Source organism: Sinocyclocheilus grahami, unplaced genomic scaffold (assembly GCF_001515645.1).
Source record: "Sinocyclocheilus grahami isolate Dianchi unplaced genomic scaffold, SAMN03320097.WGS_v1.1 scaffold214.1, whole genome shotgun sequence".
Lineage (NCBI taxonomy): Eukaryota > Metazoa > Chordata > Actinopteri > Cypriniformes > Cyprinidae > Sinocyclocheilus > Sinocyclocheilus grahami.
The window spans coordinates 539,566-562,815 of NW_015505393.1; the positions used below are offsets into that span (position 1 = coordinate 539,566).

At 35.4% G+C, this 23,250-nt stretch overlaps 1 protein-coding gene across 1 annotated transcript in view; it reads left to right on the top strand.

The window, feature by feature from the left end:
• Nucleotides 1–23,250, top strand: part of pdia5 (protein disulfide isomerase family A, member 5) — a 52,765-nt gene that overhangs the window by 7,671 nt on the left and 21,844 nt on the right. The window contains exons 2-11 of the mRNA XM_016286673.1: nucleotides 996–1,122; nucleotides 5,124–5,211; nucleotides 8,156–8,239; nucleotides 8,365–8,410; nucleotides 10,215–10,307; nucleotides 11,203–11,263; nucleotides 13,292–13,359; nucleotides 16,581–16,672; nucleotides 19,306–19,377; nucleotides 21,215–21,351. Of these exons, the coding sequence (XP_016142159.1) occupies nucleotides 996–1,122; nucleotides 5,124–5,211; nucleotides 8,156–8,239; nucleotides 8,365–8,410; nucleotides 10,215–10,307; nucleotides 11,203–11,263; nucleotides 13,292–13,359; nucleotides 16,581–16,672; nucleotides 19,306–19,377; nucleotides 21,215–21,351 (868 nt within the window). The remainder of the gene's footprint in view (nucleotides 1–995; nucleotides 1,123–5,123; nucleotides 5,212–8,155; nucleotides 8,240–8,364; nucleotides 8,411–10,214; nucleotides 10,308–11,202; nucleotides 11,264–13,291; nucleotides 13,360–16,580; nucleotides 16,673–19,305; nucleotides 19,378–21,214; nucleotides 21,352–23,250) is intronic.

The following is a 23,250-nucleotide window of genomic DNA, read 5'->3' on the forward strand; positions in this document are numbered from 1 at the left end:
ACATGCCGAGAACCTTTTGAAAGAAATGCAGAGGGGCAGATGATAAATTCAAATGTCTGTGCAACTTAGTCTCTTTTTGGCATGAGAAGGAAGTTTTGAGTTCAGAAAGTTAGCGTGTTTTCAATGTACATCAAGCTCTTATCGCAAAAGGTCAAGGTAAATTTGGTTTCCTTATGATAAAACCCCTTTAAAGTTCAGCCATGTGGGTTTGATGAGGTCACATGTGGGGAAAATTGTATTCACGGTCATAAGGAGTGGTTCTATTAAAAAAAATGTAAGTTTAACTTGTGTATTTCTATCTTTACTTTTCTTTGCAAGTTTCTCTTCAGTATCTGGCATGTTGAAATGGAAACTCTACAGACATTCTCAAAGACTGTCGATCAGCTATTTTAAAAAAACCATCTTAGTTGGCATACTAAATGAGTTTGCCTTCAACATGTCATTTTGTAAAAAACATTTTGATCTGTCTTGTCCACTAATGGCTGAGCATTGATTTCTACTCATTGTGGTAGTGTCTTTTCATTTCAAGCATGCGGCAGAGAGATGATAAGGAGGTGGGTCAGTGTCTCAGTTTGTGACATGGTCTGTCTGATCTTGTCATTTTCCTCTTCTTTAGATGACAGCAGCTTTATCTATTGTTGCTTTATCGGCTTAGCTTCATCCAAACTCGGAATCGCATGGCTCTGCTGGGAAGACTGATGGAGAGTGTGGCAGAGAGAGCATGCGGTCCCACCATAGGACAGCACATAAGAGCAAAATTTCAGAAGCTATTTTGGGGCACTTTTGTGAGAAAGTTTTATTTTATTTATAGTTTTTTTTTTAAGGTCGTGTTGCTGTTGTCGTTTCTCCCCTGTCATCATGGTTTGACACACTTGCGTAATTTTGCACAAATGCCACAGTTATATCGGCATGCAGTTGGGGATATTGTTTTGAATCTTCTGTGGTGTTTGGCCTTGACAGTGAAAAATGATGATCTCTGTCTCTCACCTCCTCAGGTTGCAGTGTCATCTGCCCTGCAGGCAGCAAAGGTGTCTCCGCTCATAGAGAAAGTCAGTGACCATAAGGATTTCAAGAAACTTCTGAGAACCAGAACTAATGTTCTTGTCTTGTATACCAAGTCAGGTCAGTCACCACTGTTGTTTTCTAACAGCTTTAGCAGCCTAAAAAAGCCAAGATGTGTTTTAGTGATCTCTAAGGTCAAAGGTATGTTTTTACGCTGCCTTCAAAAAAAATGTGCTATTTAACTGAATGTGTTATTATTCAGGTTGCTACAAGGCTCAACAATAAAGATGGTCAACTGCCCTGTAATTGCAAAAATGACTTGCAATTTTTCTTGTGGAGAAGAAAAAAAGGAATATACATTGGGTATAGAAAATAATCACCCCCCTTTATAATAATCACATTTTGTTGCTTTGCAGCCTGAAATGAAGACGTATTTGACACAGTTATATCTTTCACTTGGATGTTATAAGTTGCACTGAGTAAATGCAGCTGGATAAAACCACAACTGTGCCCATCTTTATTTCAGGCTGCAAAGCAACAAAATGTGATTTTAAAGGGGGGTGTTTCTTTTCTATAACCACTGTAAGCAATATTATAGAAAATGCACTAGCAAAAAAATTATTAAGGAATATTATATAAATACACTAGAATAAATATGCTACCTTTTCAAAGGTTTTGGGTCCGTTTTAATAAATTTTTTGTATAAATTAATTTATAGTTTATTTTATTTTATTTTTTTCAGCATGGATGCACTAAATTGATAAAAAATGACAGTGTAGACATTTATAATGTTACAAAAAAATGTTCAAATACATTTGTCTATAATAACGGTCTATTCATCAAAGAATCTTGAAAAAAGTATCATGGTTTACACGCATATATTAAGCAGCAAATCTGTTTTTAACATTGATAATGATGAGAAATGTTTCTTGAACAACAAATCAGCATATTAAAATGATTCCTGAAGAATCATGTGACACTGAAGACTAAAATAATGGCTGCTGAAAGTTCAGTTTCGCCTTCACAGTAACAAATTTAATTGTATATTAAATGTGTTAACATATAGTGTAATAATATTTCACAATATTTCTGTTTTTACTATAGTTTTAAATGAATGCAGCCTTGGCGAGCACAACCGAAGTCTATCAAAAAATAAATACATTTATATATAAAAATATATACAAAAAATCTTACTGACCGCAGACTGTTTAACAGTAGTGTACATTGCTGAAAATACAAATGGATCAGTTATTTTGTAGTGGGGCCAGTGATAATGTTGACTGGACAAGTAATCATAATTACTGGCCCAACTGGGACAGCAAGAATTTTTTTTTTACTGTTGAGCCCTGTGTTAGCTATAAACATGCTGACTTTAACTTGCTCAGCAGGACTGTCTTCAATGTGTCGTTCTGCCATGACAGTGTTTAACCTGAAAGAGAAAACTCGCCATAGAGGCAGATTCTTTATGGTTATGCAGTGTACACATTAATTGTGATTTGCGTTCTGACACATTTCAGAACGTAAGGAAGAAAATCAAGCTTGCGCTGCTAGAAGTGTATGTGTTACACGCCCTAAGGGAAAATGCATTGAGCAGGTATGATTCTGCTATATGCTAACAGACCTGTCATGCCACAGTAGGTAGGTCAGCTTTGCTTTCACTGCCAAAAGCATGTTGGCGCCTTTAGATACTTGACCTTATGTGCAGCACACTTGGAGTTCTCTCTACTTGCCACACTCATTAGATGTGAAAATCTAAATCTTATGGCCATAGACAGAGTACATAAAGATATTCAACACTCTAAACTCCTAAACACTCTAATGCATTGCTCTCTTCCAGCCATTAGAGAAAAGAGAAGAAAAAAAACTACCCCTAACACTGCATATTCATTTGCATCTCTCCTGGGTGTTATTAGCAGAACCAGCAGGCAAAGTGCCATATATGGGTACCGTATGGATGAAGGTTCCATAAACAATCTCCCACCCACAAAGCAAGGGAAAGAGCCTCTCAAGGTCTTGCTGTGCAAGATTTATTTGTTTCATAATTCCCGACTCATTTCGAGCACATGAGGTCATTGGATAAGACTGTGTATCGAACAGTGCGTTTGATTGATGGCTGACTAGTGCTTCTAATCCTGTAAAGTATTTCCATTAGATGCATCCTGCTAACTGTGATAGTCCCTTTAGACTGCAGGAATGCATTCATGATCAGGTGGTGCATAGGCACTTCTCATTCAAAAGGGTACAGGTTTCAACTCATTCTTTCGATTAAAACCCAAGATGAACTGAAAAACAGAACCACAGAAATCATTGTCCTTTTGACCTTGACCGATGTGATTTAATGGGAAGAAAAGCAGATTGTGGGTTCAGTGGTGTAGTAGAAGATCCCAGACTGTCACAATGTGTAAATCTGGGGTGTAGTGAAACTGTCACTGTGTTTTCACACGTAGTACTTTCACACTCTGTTCTGTTGTTTCGAAGTGTAAAGTTAGTGTTGGCAAATGCTTTCATTATCAACAAGAGTACTAATGGTTGAAAAGCTATTAAAAATGGAGAACAACATTCACTTCACCTTTTCAGATTTTTTATTTTATAATTTATTTATTCCTATTTGAACAGTGCTTTTAGCTCTACTACCTATGTTTTTATCACTCAGTAAACACTGGGAAAATTGTGCTTGGATGTGCTGGATGTGCAATTGTACAACCATGTATATGTAATCAGTAGTGTTTCATTTCCAGACCAGATTGCTTTTATAATGTGACCTTGAGTTTGCACCAATCAAAAAAACTAAAAGAACTTCATTTTATGGACATCTGCATTCATGTACTCACCAAATATTGTTGTATGTATAGAGGAATATAATAGCCTATAAACGTAAAGCGACTCAGATAAAGTAATTGACTAAATTAATTACCCTTTTTTATGTTTTACTGGATGTTTTAATGTTTTGAAAGCAGACTCTTATGCTGATTGAGGCTGCATTTATTTGATCTGAAATACAGGAAAAACAGAAATATTAGGAAATTATTACAATTTAAAATGTCTATTTTACTAATATATATATATATATATATATATATATATATTTGTACTACAGATACAGTGAAACAGTTCTTATTGTTATCAATGTTGAAAATGGTTGTGCTGCTTAATATTTTTGTGTAAACATGATAAATTTTTTTCAGGATTCTTTGATGAATAGAAAGAACAGCATTTATTTGAAATGTAAATCTTTTGTAAAGAATGAAAGACATGAAATGGTAAACTACTTGCGTAATTTACTGTCTCTGTCTAATTTCTTTTGAATGAATCATATTCGTATGTGAAAACATGCCATTTGTAGACTTTTTTCTATTTTTGTATGCATTCATATATTCCCCTGCAAAGACATTTTAGCTCTGAGTATCTGTTTACATGCAGTCTAATAATCCGTTATTAATCTGACGGATAGCGCAGTCAGAATGATGTCTTTCATGTAAACACCAGTCAAAATATTGTGCAAACTGATTTTCTCTCTTACACTTACACAGAGATCTTTTGAACTAGTAATGGCTCGCTTAGTAGACTATGAGAATGTAGATCAGAAGCACTAGCTAAATGTAAAAATATATTTGTAAAATTATTAAAAAACATTTTAATGGTATGTAAAATGTTAAAATAGTTTCTGTAATTTCATGTACTATAAAAAAGAAATGATGGTAAATTATAATAAGTTATAATTGAGGCTATTTATAGCATGAGCTCTACAGGTGACATGCAGGCTACCTGGTGCCGTGGGCACTGTGTTAGAGACCATTCGCAAACACTGGATACAAGCTTATGATATTTAAAGGTGTTACAGTAGTAGAAGTATACTTTATTGTCCTCGGAAAGAAAATTGTTGTGACTACATGTTGCTGCATAGACATGTAGTAAACAAACAATAAAAAAATAAACCATAATAAAAACCTATCAAGATAAACACTTGTTAAACAGAAACACATATACCAGTACAAAATAATTCTCATATTGATTTGATTTACACATTGGGACTCAGTATCTTCTACCGGAGGGAAGCAGTTCAAACAGTTTCTACAACATGTCTTTTCTACAGTCATCTAAATGTGTTTTTGTGTCCTCAGCTTCGTCTGGAGATGCTCATTTAAAGCTGCTGTCTGATGTGGCTCAGGCCGTGAAAGGTCAGGGTACCATCGCCTGGGTGAATTGTGGGTGAGTACCAATTGATTTAGCTCTTTTATTTGAGCAGGTTACTGCTATAGTGTATTTTTCTTGCCACTAATGTTGAGGCAGTTGACGTCCTGATCAACTAGTTGGTGTTGCTTTATTTCTAATACTGTCTTTACCAGGTGTGATGCAATAAATGCGGTATGAGGGTTATAGATGGTGTTTTTGGACTCACGAGGAGGTTTCTGGTCAAACAGTATGTTTATGGAGAACCTTGAACTTTTTTTTTATTTAAAAATGAAAGTGTGGTTTAACCCAAGTTCAGTGTGAAAAACCCTTTTGATTCATCGTAATATGATCCCCTAAGCCTACATTATTAGCTCATGTACACAGGTTGTGTCTGTGGGGATTACCTTGGATTACTGTGGTTTATCTTGTTCCATTGCATCCTTGTTCAGCTCATGCACGTGTCACAGCTCAGCATCTTCTATATGCCTCTGCTTTAAGAAAGAGATATCACAAGTTGTTTTGATGATTAGCAATAAAAACTTGGTCTCTGAATCATTTCTCAATTGCTAGGTGGTAATTGGTAGGATGAGGCAGGCAATAAAAACTTTATCTTGTTAGCAGCTAAGCACACACACACACACACACACACACAAAATTGTTTTAGCCTAGCCAATCCTTAAAGCACCTTTTTGAGACCGGCTTGGGTACACTGGGTCCCCTTGTAATGAACTTATATAAAGATGGGTTTAAAAAAAGTAACTCCGTGTGGTAGAGCAAAGTAGAGAGAGATACGCCCACATGTTTCCTACAGATGACAGGGACCTGAGAGATGGCCAACTGCAGTCCACTGGGGGATACCATTAAGGAAGTAGGTCATGGACAGAGCGAGATCAGTATGAAGAAAATGGCAATGCAATAATTCTGGAATCTGAACAATCCAATGGGATTTTAAATGAAAACTTGGAGAGAAAAAAAACAGCTTTTTCTCAGAACCTTCAAACTTTACTTGATTTTCAACTCCGCAATTTGTCCACTTGACACACACTAACCACTTTCAGCAATTTTGACCCTTGGATATCCACTTTCAAACCCCCCTGCAAGCAAAAGTTATTGACTTGACCCTTGACTCTCATGCTTTAGAACAGCTTTTGGTGCTTGAATAGGATGACCAATTATTTTGGCGTCCCGAACAGGGTTGTGGGGATTAGGAGGGTATGAAGGGGCATATCTACGCATGTGTGCTCATTGCCATCTGTGATCCTGAGTCAGCTCGTTCGACACACAGCGTGTCTAATTGAGTTTCCCACCTGACAGACTTCAGCTCTGATCTACGCTGCACCTCTCTCAGTCCTCCCACAAAGGCGTTATGTGGGAAATGCGTAACACTAATGATAGCGTCTCATCTACCTTTAAGGAATGGAGCTGGTTGGGGGCGGATGCTGTCAGAAGCATAATTGAATTCCGTCTCTTTGAATTTCCATTAGCATGGGGCTTTAGATCGCTGTTGAGTCCTCTCTGCTCCTATTTGTCCTTATGTAATACATTTCCATGCTCATTATCGCTCAAGGGAAGGGTAGTCTTTACAATGGAGAGATCTGGATCTCTTTGGGGGGGTGTGGGCGTATGTGTGGTGACAGTGGGACCAGGTAATTGTGGGTCCTTTCTGTTCCCAGGTTCTGTTGAGGTGCGAGTGTGAAGATAGAGTGCTTTGTTGCCATTTTCATTTTTTGTCATTGGCTGTATGACAGAGATGAATTTATCTGGAACTGGAGCTTTTAGTTTTTTTGTGCAGTGAATTTAGAGAGCACAGATTTTTGAATCCCTCCGTGGCACTCTCTCTTAAATAGGATACAAAATAGGGCCAGAAACCCCCTAAAAATTTTCAGCAACTGGCCAGTGAAAGTAGTTTGTTAACACAAGTTTTATACAAGCAGTTCTGTATTGTAATCCGTAAAAATTTATCAAATGGACTGAAATCATTTTCATGTAGAAAGGGTCATAATGATTTTACTTCTTAAGATAAAGACATACTGTATGATGTTTAATTATAGCTACTTTTCACACTACACAAACTATTATTTAACATAAAATTATCATGCCTAATATTTCTTACAATAATAGCATGGAATTAATGCTTTAAAAGAGTCTTGGGATTCAAAGTGTAGCGCATTGTACCACATACTTGTACAAAATCCATTTAATGCGCAGGACTTTTTGAAGCATGCTATTCTCCTGCAAGGAGTTGCTAAAGCGGAGCGAGAAGGAAAAAACACGAAACTCTTCTTATCTAGAGACCCGTGGCTCTGAATTAAAGCAAGCAGAGTTTATGTATAATACAATGTAGCAGCTGAATGTCTTGTCCTTCAAAAAGAGAAGAATGACAGGGTTCGACAAAACTTAGAAGTGGCCCTTACATTAGCTTATTTCTGTGGTCATCTGTCGCTTCCCATGAGCGATCTTGTATTGCTGCTACAGCAATTTATTTAATGTCTTGGAACATTAATTGTCACTTCACTTTTTGGCTGCATCAATTTGCATGACAAATGTCCTTTGATGACTTGTGTTATAATAGAATAATGTGATATTATAATATTTGTTGAGCATAATTCACTATGACTTAATATTTGCACAAAAAGTATGAAATTAATTGATTGTGCTTGCAGACATTTGGTTGCTTTAAACTTTGTTTTCCTTTGGGTTGTACACCATTCATAGGTCCTTCAGAGGTTGCTAACAAAATGAAAACATTGTCATTTGAATTCAAAGGAGGAAAATGAAATGAAAATCAAAGAAATTAATGTATTTTACCTGTTATTATTGTAACTGTTAGTGGTTTTTAATACAATGTCAATAATATAATCAGTTATTAAAATTGGAACTTTGTTTGATTTCTACTGTGATTATGCATTATTTATTACTGTATGTGAATCTATTAAGTGATTGAATATTTATATATTTTTCTGTCGGTTCCCCTCCACAGGGATTCAGAAGGTCGCAAACTCTGTAAAAAAGTCAAGGTAGACCCCAGTTCGAAAACCAATGGAGTTGAGGTCTTGCATTACAAGTAAGAATAATCTTCATTTTCTGAGATTCATGTACTGTAACGATGGCAGTTGGAGGTCTTACAATTTATTATTACTGAGAAGCGTGAGCACAGTAATTCATCTTTTAATTTTGTGGTGCTTTTAGGGATGGGACCTTCCACACAGAATATAACAGACCAGCTACTTTTAAGGTAATTTCTCAGAAAATTGCATTTTGATCAAGTCATCTCTGACACAAATCACAGCATTTTTGAAAGCCTCCTTCAGAATCCAATTAATCAATATTTCTTTGTTAGACATATGGATTGACAATCTGCATTTTCACTAAAGAGCGTCAGTGCCTTTTCGGATGCATACTCTGTCATACTATCTGTTAGTGGATGATTCACTCTTTGTTGCTATTTACTCGCTCCGTGTCCACAGTTTTCCCAGTGCTGTTATTTCACAGTACTCGGCCTCAAGCACCAGAGCCAGAAGCCCTTGGTTCATAAGTAGACGAATCAAACTTCTCTCACCCATCTCATTCTCCACACGACTTTCGGCTCAATTATGACCGAATGTGACAAGGCGTTGATGAATGACTCTGATGATGAATGAGAAGAGCTGTAATGTGAATATGTTAAAAATGAATGAGATGAGCTATGCTGGATGATGAGACTGTGATGGGACATGCTGGTGTGGAAAGAATGGAGAGTTCTTATTAAATGCACCTGCTGTTAAGTACCACATATTGCTCTTCATTTTCCTTTGGTACAGGAGTAAAGCCGTACTTTGAGCACTTCATGTCAAGGGAGTGCTTAGTTCCTAATGCCTTGCATGCATAGATTAGGAGATAAATTAGAGTAACTGCACAAGAGAGGAACGGTTTTCATTACTAATCAATCACAGCACTTTTTGTGTTCAAGTTAGATCACACTATAGAGCAAGTTTGGATACAGAACTGACTATATTGTAGAAATATTTGCTTTGTTGCATTTTTTTTTTTTTTTTATTCTAGTTGCATGTTTAGTTCGTACTTGCACTACTGTATGAAAGTTTGTGGTCAATAATTTTTTATTTTTTTTAATAAAGTAATACTTTTATTTGGGATGATTTAAATTAATCAAAAGTTACAGTAAAAACTGCTACAGTAAAAATTAAAAAAAAAATCTTATTCCAATAAATGCTGTTCTTTTGAATGACTTTCTATTCATCAAAAAAATCTGGGAAAAATTTTTTTTTTAGCATTGATTATAATGAATGTTTCTTGAGCACCAAATCAGCATATTAGAATAATTTCTAAAGGATCATGTGACACTTTTTTGTTTTTAAATTTAATAATATTTTACAATATTAATGTCTTAATATATTTACTGTTCTGTACTACTTAAAAAAAAAAAAAAAAAAAAAAAAAAAAAAAAACAAACAACCCCAAACTTTTGAATTGTAGTGTACATTTTTTCATGCAAATATTAGATCCGTACCTCAAATCTAGTGGTTCTCAATTCCAGTCTGCGCGTAGCACCGCTCTGCATATTTTGCATGTTTCTCTTATTTAACCCACCTGATTCCGATAACCAACTCGTTAGAAGAGAGCTCCATGCATAAACTGTGTTCCGATTGACATGGTCCCTCCCTACACAGTGTTCATTGTGTGAAGTGTAACATAATCAAAATAAAAACAATAAATACCATTTAAATTCATGTCTCACACTTTAATGTGCACAGAATGGAACATATACGCTCCCTTCGAACTGGAATCATGGTGGAATATCCTGTGAAGTCCACTTCGATGGTCGAATAGAACAAATGTCTGAAGTGATAAGAGATAGGCTACATACAAAATGTGCAGAGCGGTGGTATGTGAGGACTGGAATTGAGAACCATTGCTGTAATCTCACAATGATTCACTATTAAAATGAAATGCATACAGCGAGTTGACCATTTTATGACAGTGAAAGATGATTCTGTAATGTCTTTTTTCAAAGTTTCTATCTATTCTCTCACCTCTTTTAGTCCATGGTGGCATTCCTGAAAGACCCTGCAGGTGCCCCCCTGTGGGAGGAGAACCCTGAGGCTAAAGATGTTGTTCACATCGAGTCAGAGAAGGTAAGTATCACTCGCTAAAGCTCACTGCAGCAAAGATCGGTTTTCTGCTGAGTATTTATCAGGTGTGGGAACTTCACACAGAACAAAAGACTTGTAGCTGAACGATCTGCAACAGAAGAACCTGTCTGTTCTTCTATCTCTAGAGGCTAAATCTGGCAGCTGGGCTGGGTGTTCGGGAGTGTGGTATTAAATGCCCTAGCCTTAAATTTTTGGACTATTTGGGTATGTGAAAAAGACTAAAAGTTAAATCTGAAGACAGATTCAGGAGGTTGTAATATTTCACCCTAAAATCCAAAAGAAAGAAATAAGGAATTGTTTTTGCTTCAAATTTGGGAAAAAGAAAGAAAACAAGTTCTTTCTTTTTTTAAAGTAAAATTTTCATTAAATGTTTTACAGTAGTGATAAACAGCATTTTTTCCCAAGAAAGTCAAACTATGAATGGCTGCTCATTCAATGTTAATGAAATACTTTACATACTTGACACTGGAATAAATTGTGTACTTCATCATAAGTAGATTTAAAATAAACTGAGTCAAATATGTCCAGCAGTAGCCTTTTTTCAAAACAGAAATCACACTCTACAGATGGCGGTCAACAAAATACAATTTTTAGTAATGAAAGATTTGAAACATCTTTGAAGAGAACATCGATTTGTAATTTCTGACATTTTTGTTTTGTTTTGTTTTGTGCAATAGTGTGGTTTAGAGAGTCAATAATTAACACTGTGCTGGTGTGTGATGAAGTAATGATGCAATATGCCATGTTAAAGAAAGAGGCCAGAAAATCTCTACCCTTGTTTGTTGCTTTTACTGAGATGACCTAAAACTTTTCTAAAGTTTATAGCCACTCAGCCCAGAGTGTTTGATAAACTCATTTCATGCTGTTTGGTTTGCAGGACTTCCGGAAGCTGCTGAAAAGAGAGGAGCGGCCCATCCTCATGATGTTTTATGCCCCATGTGAGTCACTTCTGTCTGTAATCATCCACCACTAAACACTTCATATGATGTAAACTGTGTGCAGTCATGCAGGAAGTGCCATGTTCAAGCAAAACAAATCCTGTGAAGTGTGATTGTGTGTGCTTGAATCAATGTAGGTTGTGAATGCAGTCGAGATGTCATTAAGATGTCCAGCATTTGTCAGTGTGACATAAACAAGAGTTTAACTTCCAAAGACTTTTCTCATTCAGCTTAATTCCTCATGTAGTGCTCATAGAAACCCAAAAGCTCATTAGAAATCAGCCAAAATCATATTTAGATCGACAGATGTGGGGAACCTCTGGGCAGTACCAAATCTTTTTTTTTTTTCTGCCAAGACGCCAAACAGTAGCATCCACTGTAGCCATAGGGTTAATAAGACTATCACTATTACCTATTACCTTTTCTCATTTGAAAAAATACTTAAACTTACACTACCTTTCAAAAGTTTGGTGTTGGTTAAAATATGTATGTATATGTATATATGTATATATGTGTGTATGTGTATATATATGTATGTATGTGTATATATATGTATGTATGTATGTATATATATATATGTATGTATGTGTATATATATGTATGTGTATACAGTGGGTACGGAAAGTATTCAGACCCCCTTAAATTTTTCACTCTTTGTTATATTGCAGCCATTTGCTAAAATCATTTAAGTTAATTTTTTTCCTCATTAATGTACACACAGCACCCCATATTGACAGAAAAACACAGAATTGTTGACATTTTTGCAGATTTATTAAAAAAGAAAAACCGAAATATCACATGGTCCTAAGTATTCAGACCCTTTGCTGTGACACTCATATATTTAACTCAGGTGCTGTCCATTTCTTCTGATCAACCTCGAGATGGTTCTACACCAGCGGTGGCGAACTCCGGTCCTGGAGAGCCGCAGCCCTGCGGAGTTCAGCTCTAACCCTAATTAAAACTCACCTGCCTGTAGCTTCCTAATAACCGTTCAGACCTTGATTAGCTTGTTCAGGTGTGTTTGATTAGGGTTGAAGCAAAACTCTGCAGGGCTGCGGCTCTCCAGGACCGACGTTCGCCACCCCTGGGCTAGACTAGCAAAACATTAAAATGCAACGTCAGTTACATCATCATCACCGCATCTCGTGCTCCACTGATGACACTCCCTGAATATATGTGTATGTGTATATGTGTATATATATGTATATGTGTATATATATGTGTATATGTGTGTGTGTATATATATATATATATATGTATGTGTATATATATTAATACTTTTTATTCAGTAAGAATGCAATAAATTGATTAAAAGTGATAGTAAAGACATTGCAGAAGTTGCAGAAGACATTTTAAATGCATGTTCTTTTGAATTGTATATTCATCAAAGAATCCTGAAAAGAATTCACTGAAACACTGTTTTAACATGAGAAATGTTTCTTGAGCACCAAATCAGCACTTAAGAATGATTTCTGAAGGATCGTGTGAAGACTGCTGAAAATTCAGCTTTGCCATAACAGGAATACATTATATTAGAAAACAGTTATTTTATATTGTAAAAATATTTCAAAATTTTAAAGTTTTTACATTTTTGATACAGTAAATGCAGTATTGGTGAACATAAGAGGTTTCTTTTAAAAACATTCAAATATCTTACCGACCCCAAATTTTGAATGGTAATGTAAGTAATAAACTTTGGTGTATAACTATGAACATGGTATCATAATATTAATATTGAGTAATATTGTGCAGCCTTTCTGTGCAAAAACATGGCATGGTCACCTTTATCATTGTTTGACAAATTTTTGCGTGTGAAATCTAGTCATTTCAATAGGAATGTGTGCGACCATGAATTTTGAAAGATTCCCACAATTTTGCAATGCTTCAATTTGGTCACATGGAAAAGTGTTATTTTGAAAGTGACATCTGTGTGAGCTGTGATTCATACATTGCTACATTTGTGGCAATAGGCTCTGGACCTTTTTTCCACTAATGCACCTTAAACTGTTAAATCTCTTCTGCGTGTAGGGTGTGGCGTATGTAAAAGGATGCAGCCCATTTTCCAGCAAGCAGCCACTGAGACAAAAGGGAAATATGTAAGTACATAGGTCTTAAAATGTCTTCAATTCAGATTCAGTGGGTCTTAAATATTTTTGGTCACATTACTGCAAAACTTTCTCCTGCTGTAGTTACCACGTCATTAGAAAGATAATAAGAGATAAAGATAACAAAATAACTAGTGACACATTCTGATTTTATTACATTCATCTTAAACAGTGATTGATAATGGATAGTGTATTTCTGATATCAGTGTTGCTCCGCTGTTGAGGCCTGTGTCTGTGAGAGACTTTCATGGAGAAATCAAATCAAATGAGCATAATGGCACACATAAAGAAACTCATAGAACAAACATACTGAGGTTAAAAATTCTAAATGTTTAGTTGATTTATAACATGATTTAGTTAAGTAACACCATGACAAGGGAGCTATTTTGCTGAATATTTTCACAATTGCAAATGTTGCATTGATTTTAGTTCAACAAACAAGTAATGAAGTGTATGTTACTTACATTTTAGACACTATTGACAGTTTTGTTCTATTTCACCAACAAAAATCGTTCCAAACAAAGATCAGAACAAAAATATAGCACATTCTCTGAGCAACACTGTTACTGAATGATTCAGCGTTTTGAAGGAATCGGTTGAATCGGTTTAGTCTCATGTTTAAAAGTATTTTCCCCAAACGTTTCTTATTTGTGTATTCAAAATTTTATTTAAAACATTAATCTCATAACATTTATTTAATTTGCTTGGTAACAGCCCTGTAGTGTATATTGAATTTTTTTTATCAATTGTAAGAATTTGACATGAAAGATACATTTAATAAGGTTAAAAAATATTGGATTTTTTTTTTTTAAAGGTAAATTTATAAAGGTAAAAAACATCCTGGGGTAAATATTAAAAACATGCAGATATACAGTAAGTATGTAAAAGCTGATAGAACACTGATGAAAATAATGCTTCTGAATAAATAATTTACACCACCAAAAATCTCGGTGATGCGGTGCTTTTGTGGGGATGTTTTACATGGGATATTGTCTGCTGATATGAAAAGTTCACTGTATATCATAATAATAAATAGCATTTTTGACAACAATGATATTTTGTTTTCTTTTTACATTAAACGCATTAAATATTACATATACGTATGTAATATAATGTGTATTTCCATCACAGGTTTGGTCTTAAATTTCACATGAATGACAATAAATTATGACAATAAATTAATTATTCATTATTCATTCACATATGGTGCTATTAAAAAGGTCTTAAAAAGTCTTAAATTGAACTTGTTACAGTAGTAGCATGTCAGAATCATGCCCTATTGATTCCCGTTTCTTTTTTTTTTTTTTTTTTTGCTAAACTGTGTCTTAATACATGTTTTCTGTGGGGTTTTTTTTACCATATCTGATTCAGTTGTTGGATTACCTAACAGGTGGGATGTTTTGTGAACCCATTGATGTTCCTTTTTGACAACGTTTAGTTCCCCTTCATTAGAGGAAGAGGCAATTTTGCATTTCATAGTATAGTTATAGGATGTACTTCCTGCTGTTGAAGTCTATGGTGGAGTATGGATTATATGCCAGTTCAGCTCAATATCTCTGTGCACTGCTGGGAGACCCACAGTACACCTCACCACACATTTTTCTCTCTCAATCCTTCTCATTTTTATTTATTTATTTATTTATTTTTTTTAAATCCCTCCGTCTTTTTCCCTGTCTCTCATCTTAGATTGTTCACAGAAGCACAAACATAGATGCTTGAACTTTCATTCAAACTAAAATTGTCCAAATCGAAATTGAACAATTTTTAGACCCCGCTGTAAATGTCAAAGCGGGAGTGTTTTCTACATGGAAGCTTGCGTAAGCCAAGAGATCGTTGGTTAGTATTGTGCAGCTGAAACCATGCAAAGGTTCTTTTGTTCCTTTCATCCACTGGTAAACTGAAAAAATTATTGCATAAACAAAAACCACACCACAGGAGAGATTTTTTTAAATTACAATTTTGGAAATACTTTACAATATGTTTAAATTTGTTTACATTAAAGTATTGGGTATCATAAACTAACAATGAACAATGCTTTTACAGTATTTATTCATCTAGTTTAATGTTAATTTATACATGCACCACTGTTTGGGGTTGGTAAGACTTTGTTTTTGTTTTTGAAAAATCTAATAAAGGCTTCATTTATATGATTACAAATATATTAGTATAACTGTTTTTCGTTTTAATACATTTAAAAATTGTATTTATATCTGTGATGACAAAAGCTGAATTTTCAGCATCCATTGCTTCCGTCTTCAGTGTCATATGATCCTTCAGAAATCATTCTGGTATGCTGATTTGGTGCTTAAGAAATATGTATTTATTTTGTGCTGCGTGATACAGTATATATATATATATATATATAAATAAGCAATAAACACTGTAAAAATGTGCATTCTTTGTTTATGATACCTAATGCATTAACTAATGTTAATGAATTGAACCTTAATGCAAAGTATTTATTATTATAATTGTTCTTTTCATATGGAGGGATATTTAAGCAGTATTTTTTTCTTTAACCGCAGACCTATGAGTGAGCACTAGTAAATAAACTGCTTGTTTGAAGATTTGAATAATGAATGGTAGCTTGTTGTTATGGACGCGACGTGTAGATTTGCTGCCTCCTGTGTTTCTGAGTTTCCACGTACATGTGGTAAGAAGCTGATAGTACTGCAGGAACATTGATGGATTTGGGAGGTAATCACTGGTCAGCTGTTTGTCTACATATTTCTCATTGGCCTGATGGATGCTTATGGGCCACCGGAGACGATTTATGACTTTAGGATAATATACATTTATTTTGGAATACATCATCAAGCATGGACTGTCTTAACGGTGCAGTTTGTTTGAAATAACTTCACAAGCTATATTCTTTCAACTTAGCAATGTGACACGCTATTAAAAATGGATGAAGTTCCCTCATGTTTTGATGTGTCCAAACACAAAGTAAACTGAGTCTGTAGTCACAAAAAGTAAATTTCCTTTAAAACCAAAGTGAGTTGAAATTGCTTTCGGTGTACGATTAGCATGTCAGGTCAAGCTTTGCAATGTCATGAGAGAGATGGAAATGTGTGTGCCACCTCGCTGCATGACATCTGTATCGACAAGCTTTCTTTTTATACTCTCATGTGGCCATTCATCTTCATTTTCCTGCATTTGAGTCGCTAGAGAGGGACTGTTTGTTTCAAGTCTAATTCATTGCTTATGTGTAGGTGTTGGCTGGAATGAATGTGCACCCGGCGGAGTTTGACGGGCTCAAACAGGAGTTCAGCATCAAGGGCTACCCAACCTTCTGCTACTTTGAGTAAGTTTGTCTTACTTCTTGACTCCAATGCACAAACAAAGTCACCATTTGAAGACCGAATAAAATGGACTAAATTGCTAAGCTTTATGGCTGATTGATATAGCTAAAAATTATTTATTTATATTTCTCTGCCTTTTTATGTTACAGTATATATATCTCTTTATGTATTGCAATAGCTTAAAAGGCTTTTTATTGTTATTTCAAGTAAATAGCTAATGTTGGCAAGTAATTTATTTAATGCCACAAAATAGAAAAGAAACTTAATGGCCCCAAAAAAAAATCATCAAAAATAAGTCGTCGCAATATTCACTTAAGATTATGTTGCCAGCAAAATCATTGCATTTTGTAAGTAAACGATATATCGACCAGCCCTTTCTACTTTTCTTAAACTAGTTCTGCTTTATTATAACACTAGTGTTATAGAGTTGCACATTCATGATGCATTAAATCTGAAGAAGACTAGGAAAGGTGGATCAAAATGGTACTTTTTCTACAGTCTCATTAAGAGCCACTGGCTCGGTCTTATTCACAACAAATGTTTTGAAAGGATTTTTGGAGATGCCGGAGCTTTTCCTAGGACCATTCACTTGTCCTCTTTTTCCCCAAAAGCCCAAGTACGTGAGATAAGTGCACATAAGAAAATGCACCATAGTGAACACCAGTTTTGTGGAGTGTTACTTTTAAGTGTATTATTTTAAAAGTAGGTTATTCCTTTTTTAATTTTATGTTGCTAACAAAAATACCGTTAAATAATGGATAAAGAAAAAAGAATGAAAGTCCAAGAATTATAATGAAAGACTTTCATTAAGTTATTCTGTTAATAAAAGATTCAAATACATATAATGTTCATTCTAGTAAATATTTGTCGTTTGAACTTTGAGGACAACGTTTTTGACCGCTGCACAATAGCATTGTGGGTAGAGACGTGATTTGCATTAGTTGAAAAAGTACTTGTTTCTTCCACAAAATAATCTTTGCATATTAAATTCAAAGGGTTCAAATGAATTCATTTCTGAGACATTTTTGGGGCAGCTTTTTATATGTAGCATGCTAGAACTAATAGCCCCAGCAAAAGGCATGATTTATGATCTTAAATGAATCAGAGAATTTTAATGTGTATTCTCTGCATGGTGCAATTTGTCCAGAGCCTTTTGCCTGTAGATTGAGACTTGCGGCAGCAGTTGTATGCATTTAGCTTCTGTTTAGTGCTCCTTCATTACACAGCTGCTTTAATTACTAAAAGGTTAATTAAGCACGGCTCTCTGCCCAAGGCCAGGGCTGCGTTTTCCTAAAGCATCATAAGCTAAGCTGATCATAGAGACCATTGATGGCAATGGTTCCATGACCTACTTAAGCTTACAATGCTTTTGAGAAACGCAGCCCAGATCTTTACACGACTACACCACACCTGACCTCAGCACTGCTCTTTTGAATCAATTAATATTTCGCGAATGTATTAGTGTCTTCTGTAATCACTGATCAAAGAGAGCATAATTATTTAGATATATTTAAAATAAAAATATGTAATTTTATTTTATTTCATCCATCAAGACACTCCCCTAGCTAAAAATTGCTTGTAATTAGATGGCCTGCTGGTTGCAAACAGATTTACATTTAAGTATATGGTCCCTAGAAATTTGAAAGTCACTTGAGGCAAAAATGGGGTTTTTTTCAGACTACAAAATGAAGATTTAGCATGACACTAAAGTGGTAATTCTGTTTGATTGACATGGGTTTTCCACTTTATTATTATATTTCTTTGTTTAGGTTGCCTCAGTGCTTTTGGATTCCAACTGATTAGAGACAGTTACAAATGACATCCCATTGCCAGCATCTCGGCTAAGCTCCCACTTGCTGCAGATTATTTTCAGTCACGGAAAGGGAGCAGATGATGGCAGATAAAACTTGAGTTTCTGATGAAAGAAGCCTTCTTCCGCATGCTGCTGTGTGTTAAAAAGCATTTCTGGATACATTCGTGATCTCGTCTGCTTGTGGTTGTATGGATTAGTAAGAGCACAAAGGCTGCTAGCTGAAGTCTTTGATTATGCTAAGAGCCCTGGGCCAAATGGCTTAATTAGCTTTGAGTCAAACGCTCATTTAAAATGTTTATCTTGGATGGCAAGAAGCGAGCAGCAGTCTTGGATGCCTTGGAAATATCCTAAGCTGTCTAGTGCAATTAATGTTGAGAAAATAAGCACTAATAAATATTGACTTCTCCCATTTAGGATTTCCTTTTTGAAAGAAGGCAAGATTTGAAGTATGTTTTTGTAAAAAAATCAATACTAATAGCTTTAAACGAACCTTCTGTTTACGTTTTACAAACTTTTGGCCATGTTTTTACAGTGAGAGTAGAGAGAGGACAGGAAATAATGGGATTGTGATAGGAACGCAGGCCAGAATCGATCCCATATCTCTTGTACTGTGGCAGAAGCATGTGCACTAATCACTAGGTCATGGCTCCGACCTATTTTACAAAAAAATATAAATTTTCCCTAAAAATGGTGTCTATCTTATATTGGTAAAAATGTTTTATTTGATCATGATGAAATGATTGTGTTGGTTTGGATTTTCTCAGCCAGTTTATGAATAAACCTAAAGAATTATTCTCCCTTTTTTGTTCTTTTTCCAAACAGGAAGGGGAAATTTTTGCATCACTATGAGAATTATGGAGCCACCTCTAAAGACATTGCTGATTGGTTGAAAAAGTGAGTAAACCTAAGCATTATTTTAACATGCAAACATACACAGCCTCTCTTCATTCATTCTTATGCCCTATACTATCTTAAAAGCTGTAAACAATCACTGTGTTTGTAAGAGGTGTGACATCTTGGACTTCTGCCTGTGGTCTCCACCGTTATCCAGGGAGTGTTTTACAGGAACTGTGGTGTGAAAGATATGATGTGCACTGTAAAACACTGGATGTAAACACTCCTCTGTGCCTCCTAACAGAGATGTGATGAGGCTTTAAGATCTCTGCAGTGTTTTAACCTACTATCAAAGTGACAGTGAACAAAATATACAAGTTTACAGTGCCTATGTACACGTCTCAGAGATTAACTTCACTAGAGCTGTGCAAGCAATGCAACATGTAATTTATGAACCGCATGAATCTTCTAGTCATACAGTGGCCCAGTATTTTGCCTAGCAATAAATAAATTCAGTGACATTGCTGATGCTGTATATACTAAGTGTCAGGAAGCAGACTAGATGAAGCAAGCACTGTAGTGTGCTGAGCAATATTTTTGCTTATTGTTAAGTATTGTTAAGTTTAGAATTATGTGCTTTGGCATGACACATTAGTAGTTTGTGAGTAGTATGAGAAACCTTTTTATTGGCATAAAGTCGGATCCGCTTATTCTGGTCAATTTCCCACTTAGACTGGAAGAGATTTTGATCAATAGACCTATGTCACAAGACCAGCCACAGCTTGGTTTGTATTTTCTTGTCAATTAAGGGCAGGTAAATCTGAATTTGAAATTAAACCAGTGTGAAAAACATTCTTTTTTACGAACAAGACTGGGAAAAGACTGGTTGTGCTTGGTCACTTAATTGCTGCTTGCAGTTTTTTAAAATGTTAATGATATTTTACTGTTTTTACTGTATTTTTGATCAAATAAAAGCCTGGGTAAGCATAAAGACTTCTTTCAAAAACAAATCTTGCTGATTCTAAACTTTTAAACGGAGATATTATTCAAAGATTTAGATGTCACTATTAACCAGACCAGCAAATCTAGTTAATAGCGGTTTCTCAAAAATGATCACTGTAGCAGCGGTACATTATTATCACTTTTAGTGGGACTGATAAAAAAAAATTGTCATCCATAACTTCCTAAAGTTGCTAACCAGTTAGTTTGGAACTAGCAATTTCAATCAGCTCTCACCATTTTTGCTCATGAGACGGTCAATGAAGGGACTGTGGGTTGTCTATAGTTTGTGAGACACAGAAAATCATTATTGCTATTCCATAAACTATATGACAGCTGGAGTTCATTGACCAGTACAAGTGAATTGTAAAGAGACTTAAAATTGTGATTTCCTGCTCTCAAAGCACTTGCAGATGTATCCCTGGCTTGTCTTGTAGAATTAATTTTGAATAACGAAAAGTGGAAGTTTGTTAGAATGTGAGAGCATTTACTGATGCACTTTACTGAATGGTTGGGTTTGCCAGTGTTACCTCTGGCTGGTCTTTGTTCAGCTGACGCACTTCTAGTAGATAAGTTCTTGGCTCTATTCACTCTACGAGGAAGTCATTTGGGCTGCTCTTATATGGGCACAGGGCCCGTGAGGAGACAGATGTGAATTGCGGGCTCAGACTAGCTCTCTTAAGTCATGTGGGTGTGACCGTTTCCCACCAGATGTAGAGCTGAAATGAATTGTGAGATGTGTATTGGCAGTGTGTTGGCAGAGCTTAGGTGTATCACATTAGTCATTTGGAGATTTTTGAGTCCTGAATCTGAGTCGTGAAGTTCATAGGCTTTGAGAAGACAAAAACATTTTGACTAATAGAAATGCTTTTAACTGCTTGTGTTATACGTTGCACAGCCCCCAGCCCCCTCAACCTAAAACACCAGAGGTGCCCTGGTCAGAATCCGGCTCGGCGGTCTTCCATCTGACCGATGAGTCTTTTGACACATTCCTGGAGGAGCATCCTTCAGTCCTGATCATGTTCTATGCTCCCTGTGAGTATCAACAACACTGCTCTCACAGGACTTGGGGCTTGAATGACATTGAAATTTAGGGGTAGTTAAAGGGTTAGAAACCCTCACGTCCCTCCAAACCAATATATCTTCCTTTATTCTGTGGAACATAAAAAGGTCCACTGTTCTTTTAGACCCCATTTGCTTTCTTTAAATGGGCAAATACAGTTGAAATATTGCTCAAATTAGCTTTGTTTGAGTTCCACAGAAGAAAGAAAGTCCTACAGGTTTGGAATGACATGTGGGTGAGTAAATAATGATATAATAAAAATTTTTGGGTGAATTCTTTAATTGTTAGAATTATGTTTGCTTGACAAGCAAGTTGTCAAAATCACTATGTTATTATAATGTTTTGGACATGTTATTATGATTACATTATAATTCTCTGCACGCGTACTAAGGCAGAACTACTCTTTAAAGTACATTGGAGTACCATGTAAAAACCATTGTACAGTACATGCATATTTTACGGTATATGGATCATTGAGAATCATGGTATATTGTATATGAATGTGCCATGGTATTATCTTATTACCAGTCATTTTTGTCTAGTGAGGTCTAATTTGAACCCCTGAAGAGGTCAGAGAGAGACAAAAAAAAAACCCTGAGAGCATTTAGTCAATCTCTTTATGCTGGTTGAATTGCACTTGTGTACTGTTGATGTTTTTGTCTATCAATTTTATTCTCAAATTAATCAGCCTGACACAGATTTGCTGATACGAGCATGTCGGTAGTATTTCAATTTCTTGGTAGGTTGCTTTTCTAGAGATTGAAGGAAGATGGCTCTCAGCTTTCATACATTTTTGATCAAACACCTCTGATAGAACATATTCATTTCCTGTAAGGCACAGGGTGTATCCTACCAACCCGCCACTGAGCCTATATGCACATACTTTCTCTCCACATTAATACACTTTCAAGGTACCGAATGACTTGTTTACATTCTCATCAACAAGGTCAAATGCAATATCCTTGTTTACACACAAACTTCGCTTCACATGCACTCAGCTATCATAATGCCAATGACAACTTTGGTTAGACCTCTCAATGCACATTATCAACACTAAGTTTGTCAAGACAAAAAATTATGCTTTACTTGCATCAGATTAACTATAAGACAAAATGCATGCTGACACTCACCCCTTAAGTGTGCAAATTTCATGTGATCTGATTTCAAGTCACCCTTATTAATAATAATAATAATAATAAACAGTTGTACATAGTTCTTCTTGCCAAAAATGCAAACCATATATGAATCAGTGTCCTGATTTGTTCATATTCCTATAGTGTAAATAAATACATATTAAATCCAGGCTTGTTCTGGCTTATGTTTACTGGAAAGGCTTTTATGATTATGTAACAGTTGGAGAATTGGAAAGGGATCTCTTTAAATACTTGAAAGGGAAGTATAATTTCTTTCCAGATGAGTGCTGTTTCTGGTCAATTTATGACTGACATGTTGTATTGAGTTGTTGTTGTTTTTGTGCTATATCAATTATGCATGACAACCCTTTTGGGGAAAAAAAAAAAGCTTAAACTGGCCTAAGATGGTTTTCTGGTTTATGCTGGTTCGGCTAGTCTAGCTGACCTCTCAACCTGGCCAAATTAGTGTTTAGCTGTTCAAGTACCCAAAACCTAATTTATAGCAGGGTTTTCCATATATTTTGATGTTTATATACTACCATTCAAAGTTTGGGTTCGGTAAGATTAAAAAAAATATATATATATATATTATAATATATAATATCATTTTATTTTGTTCACCAAGGCTGCATGTATTTAATAAAAAATACAGTAAAAACTGAAATATTGTGAAATATTATTACCATTTCAAATAACTGTTTTGTATTTGAATATAATATAAAACATAATTTATTCCTG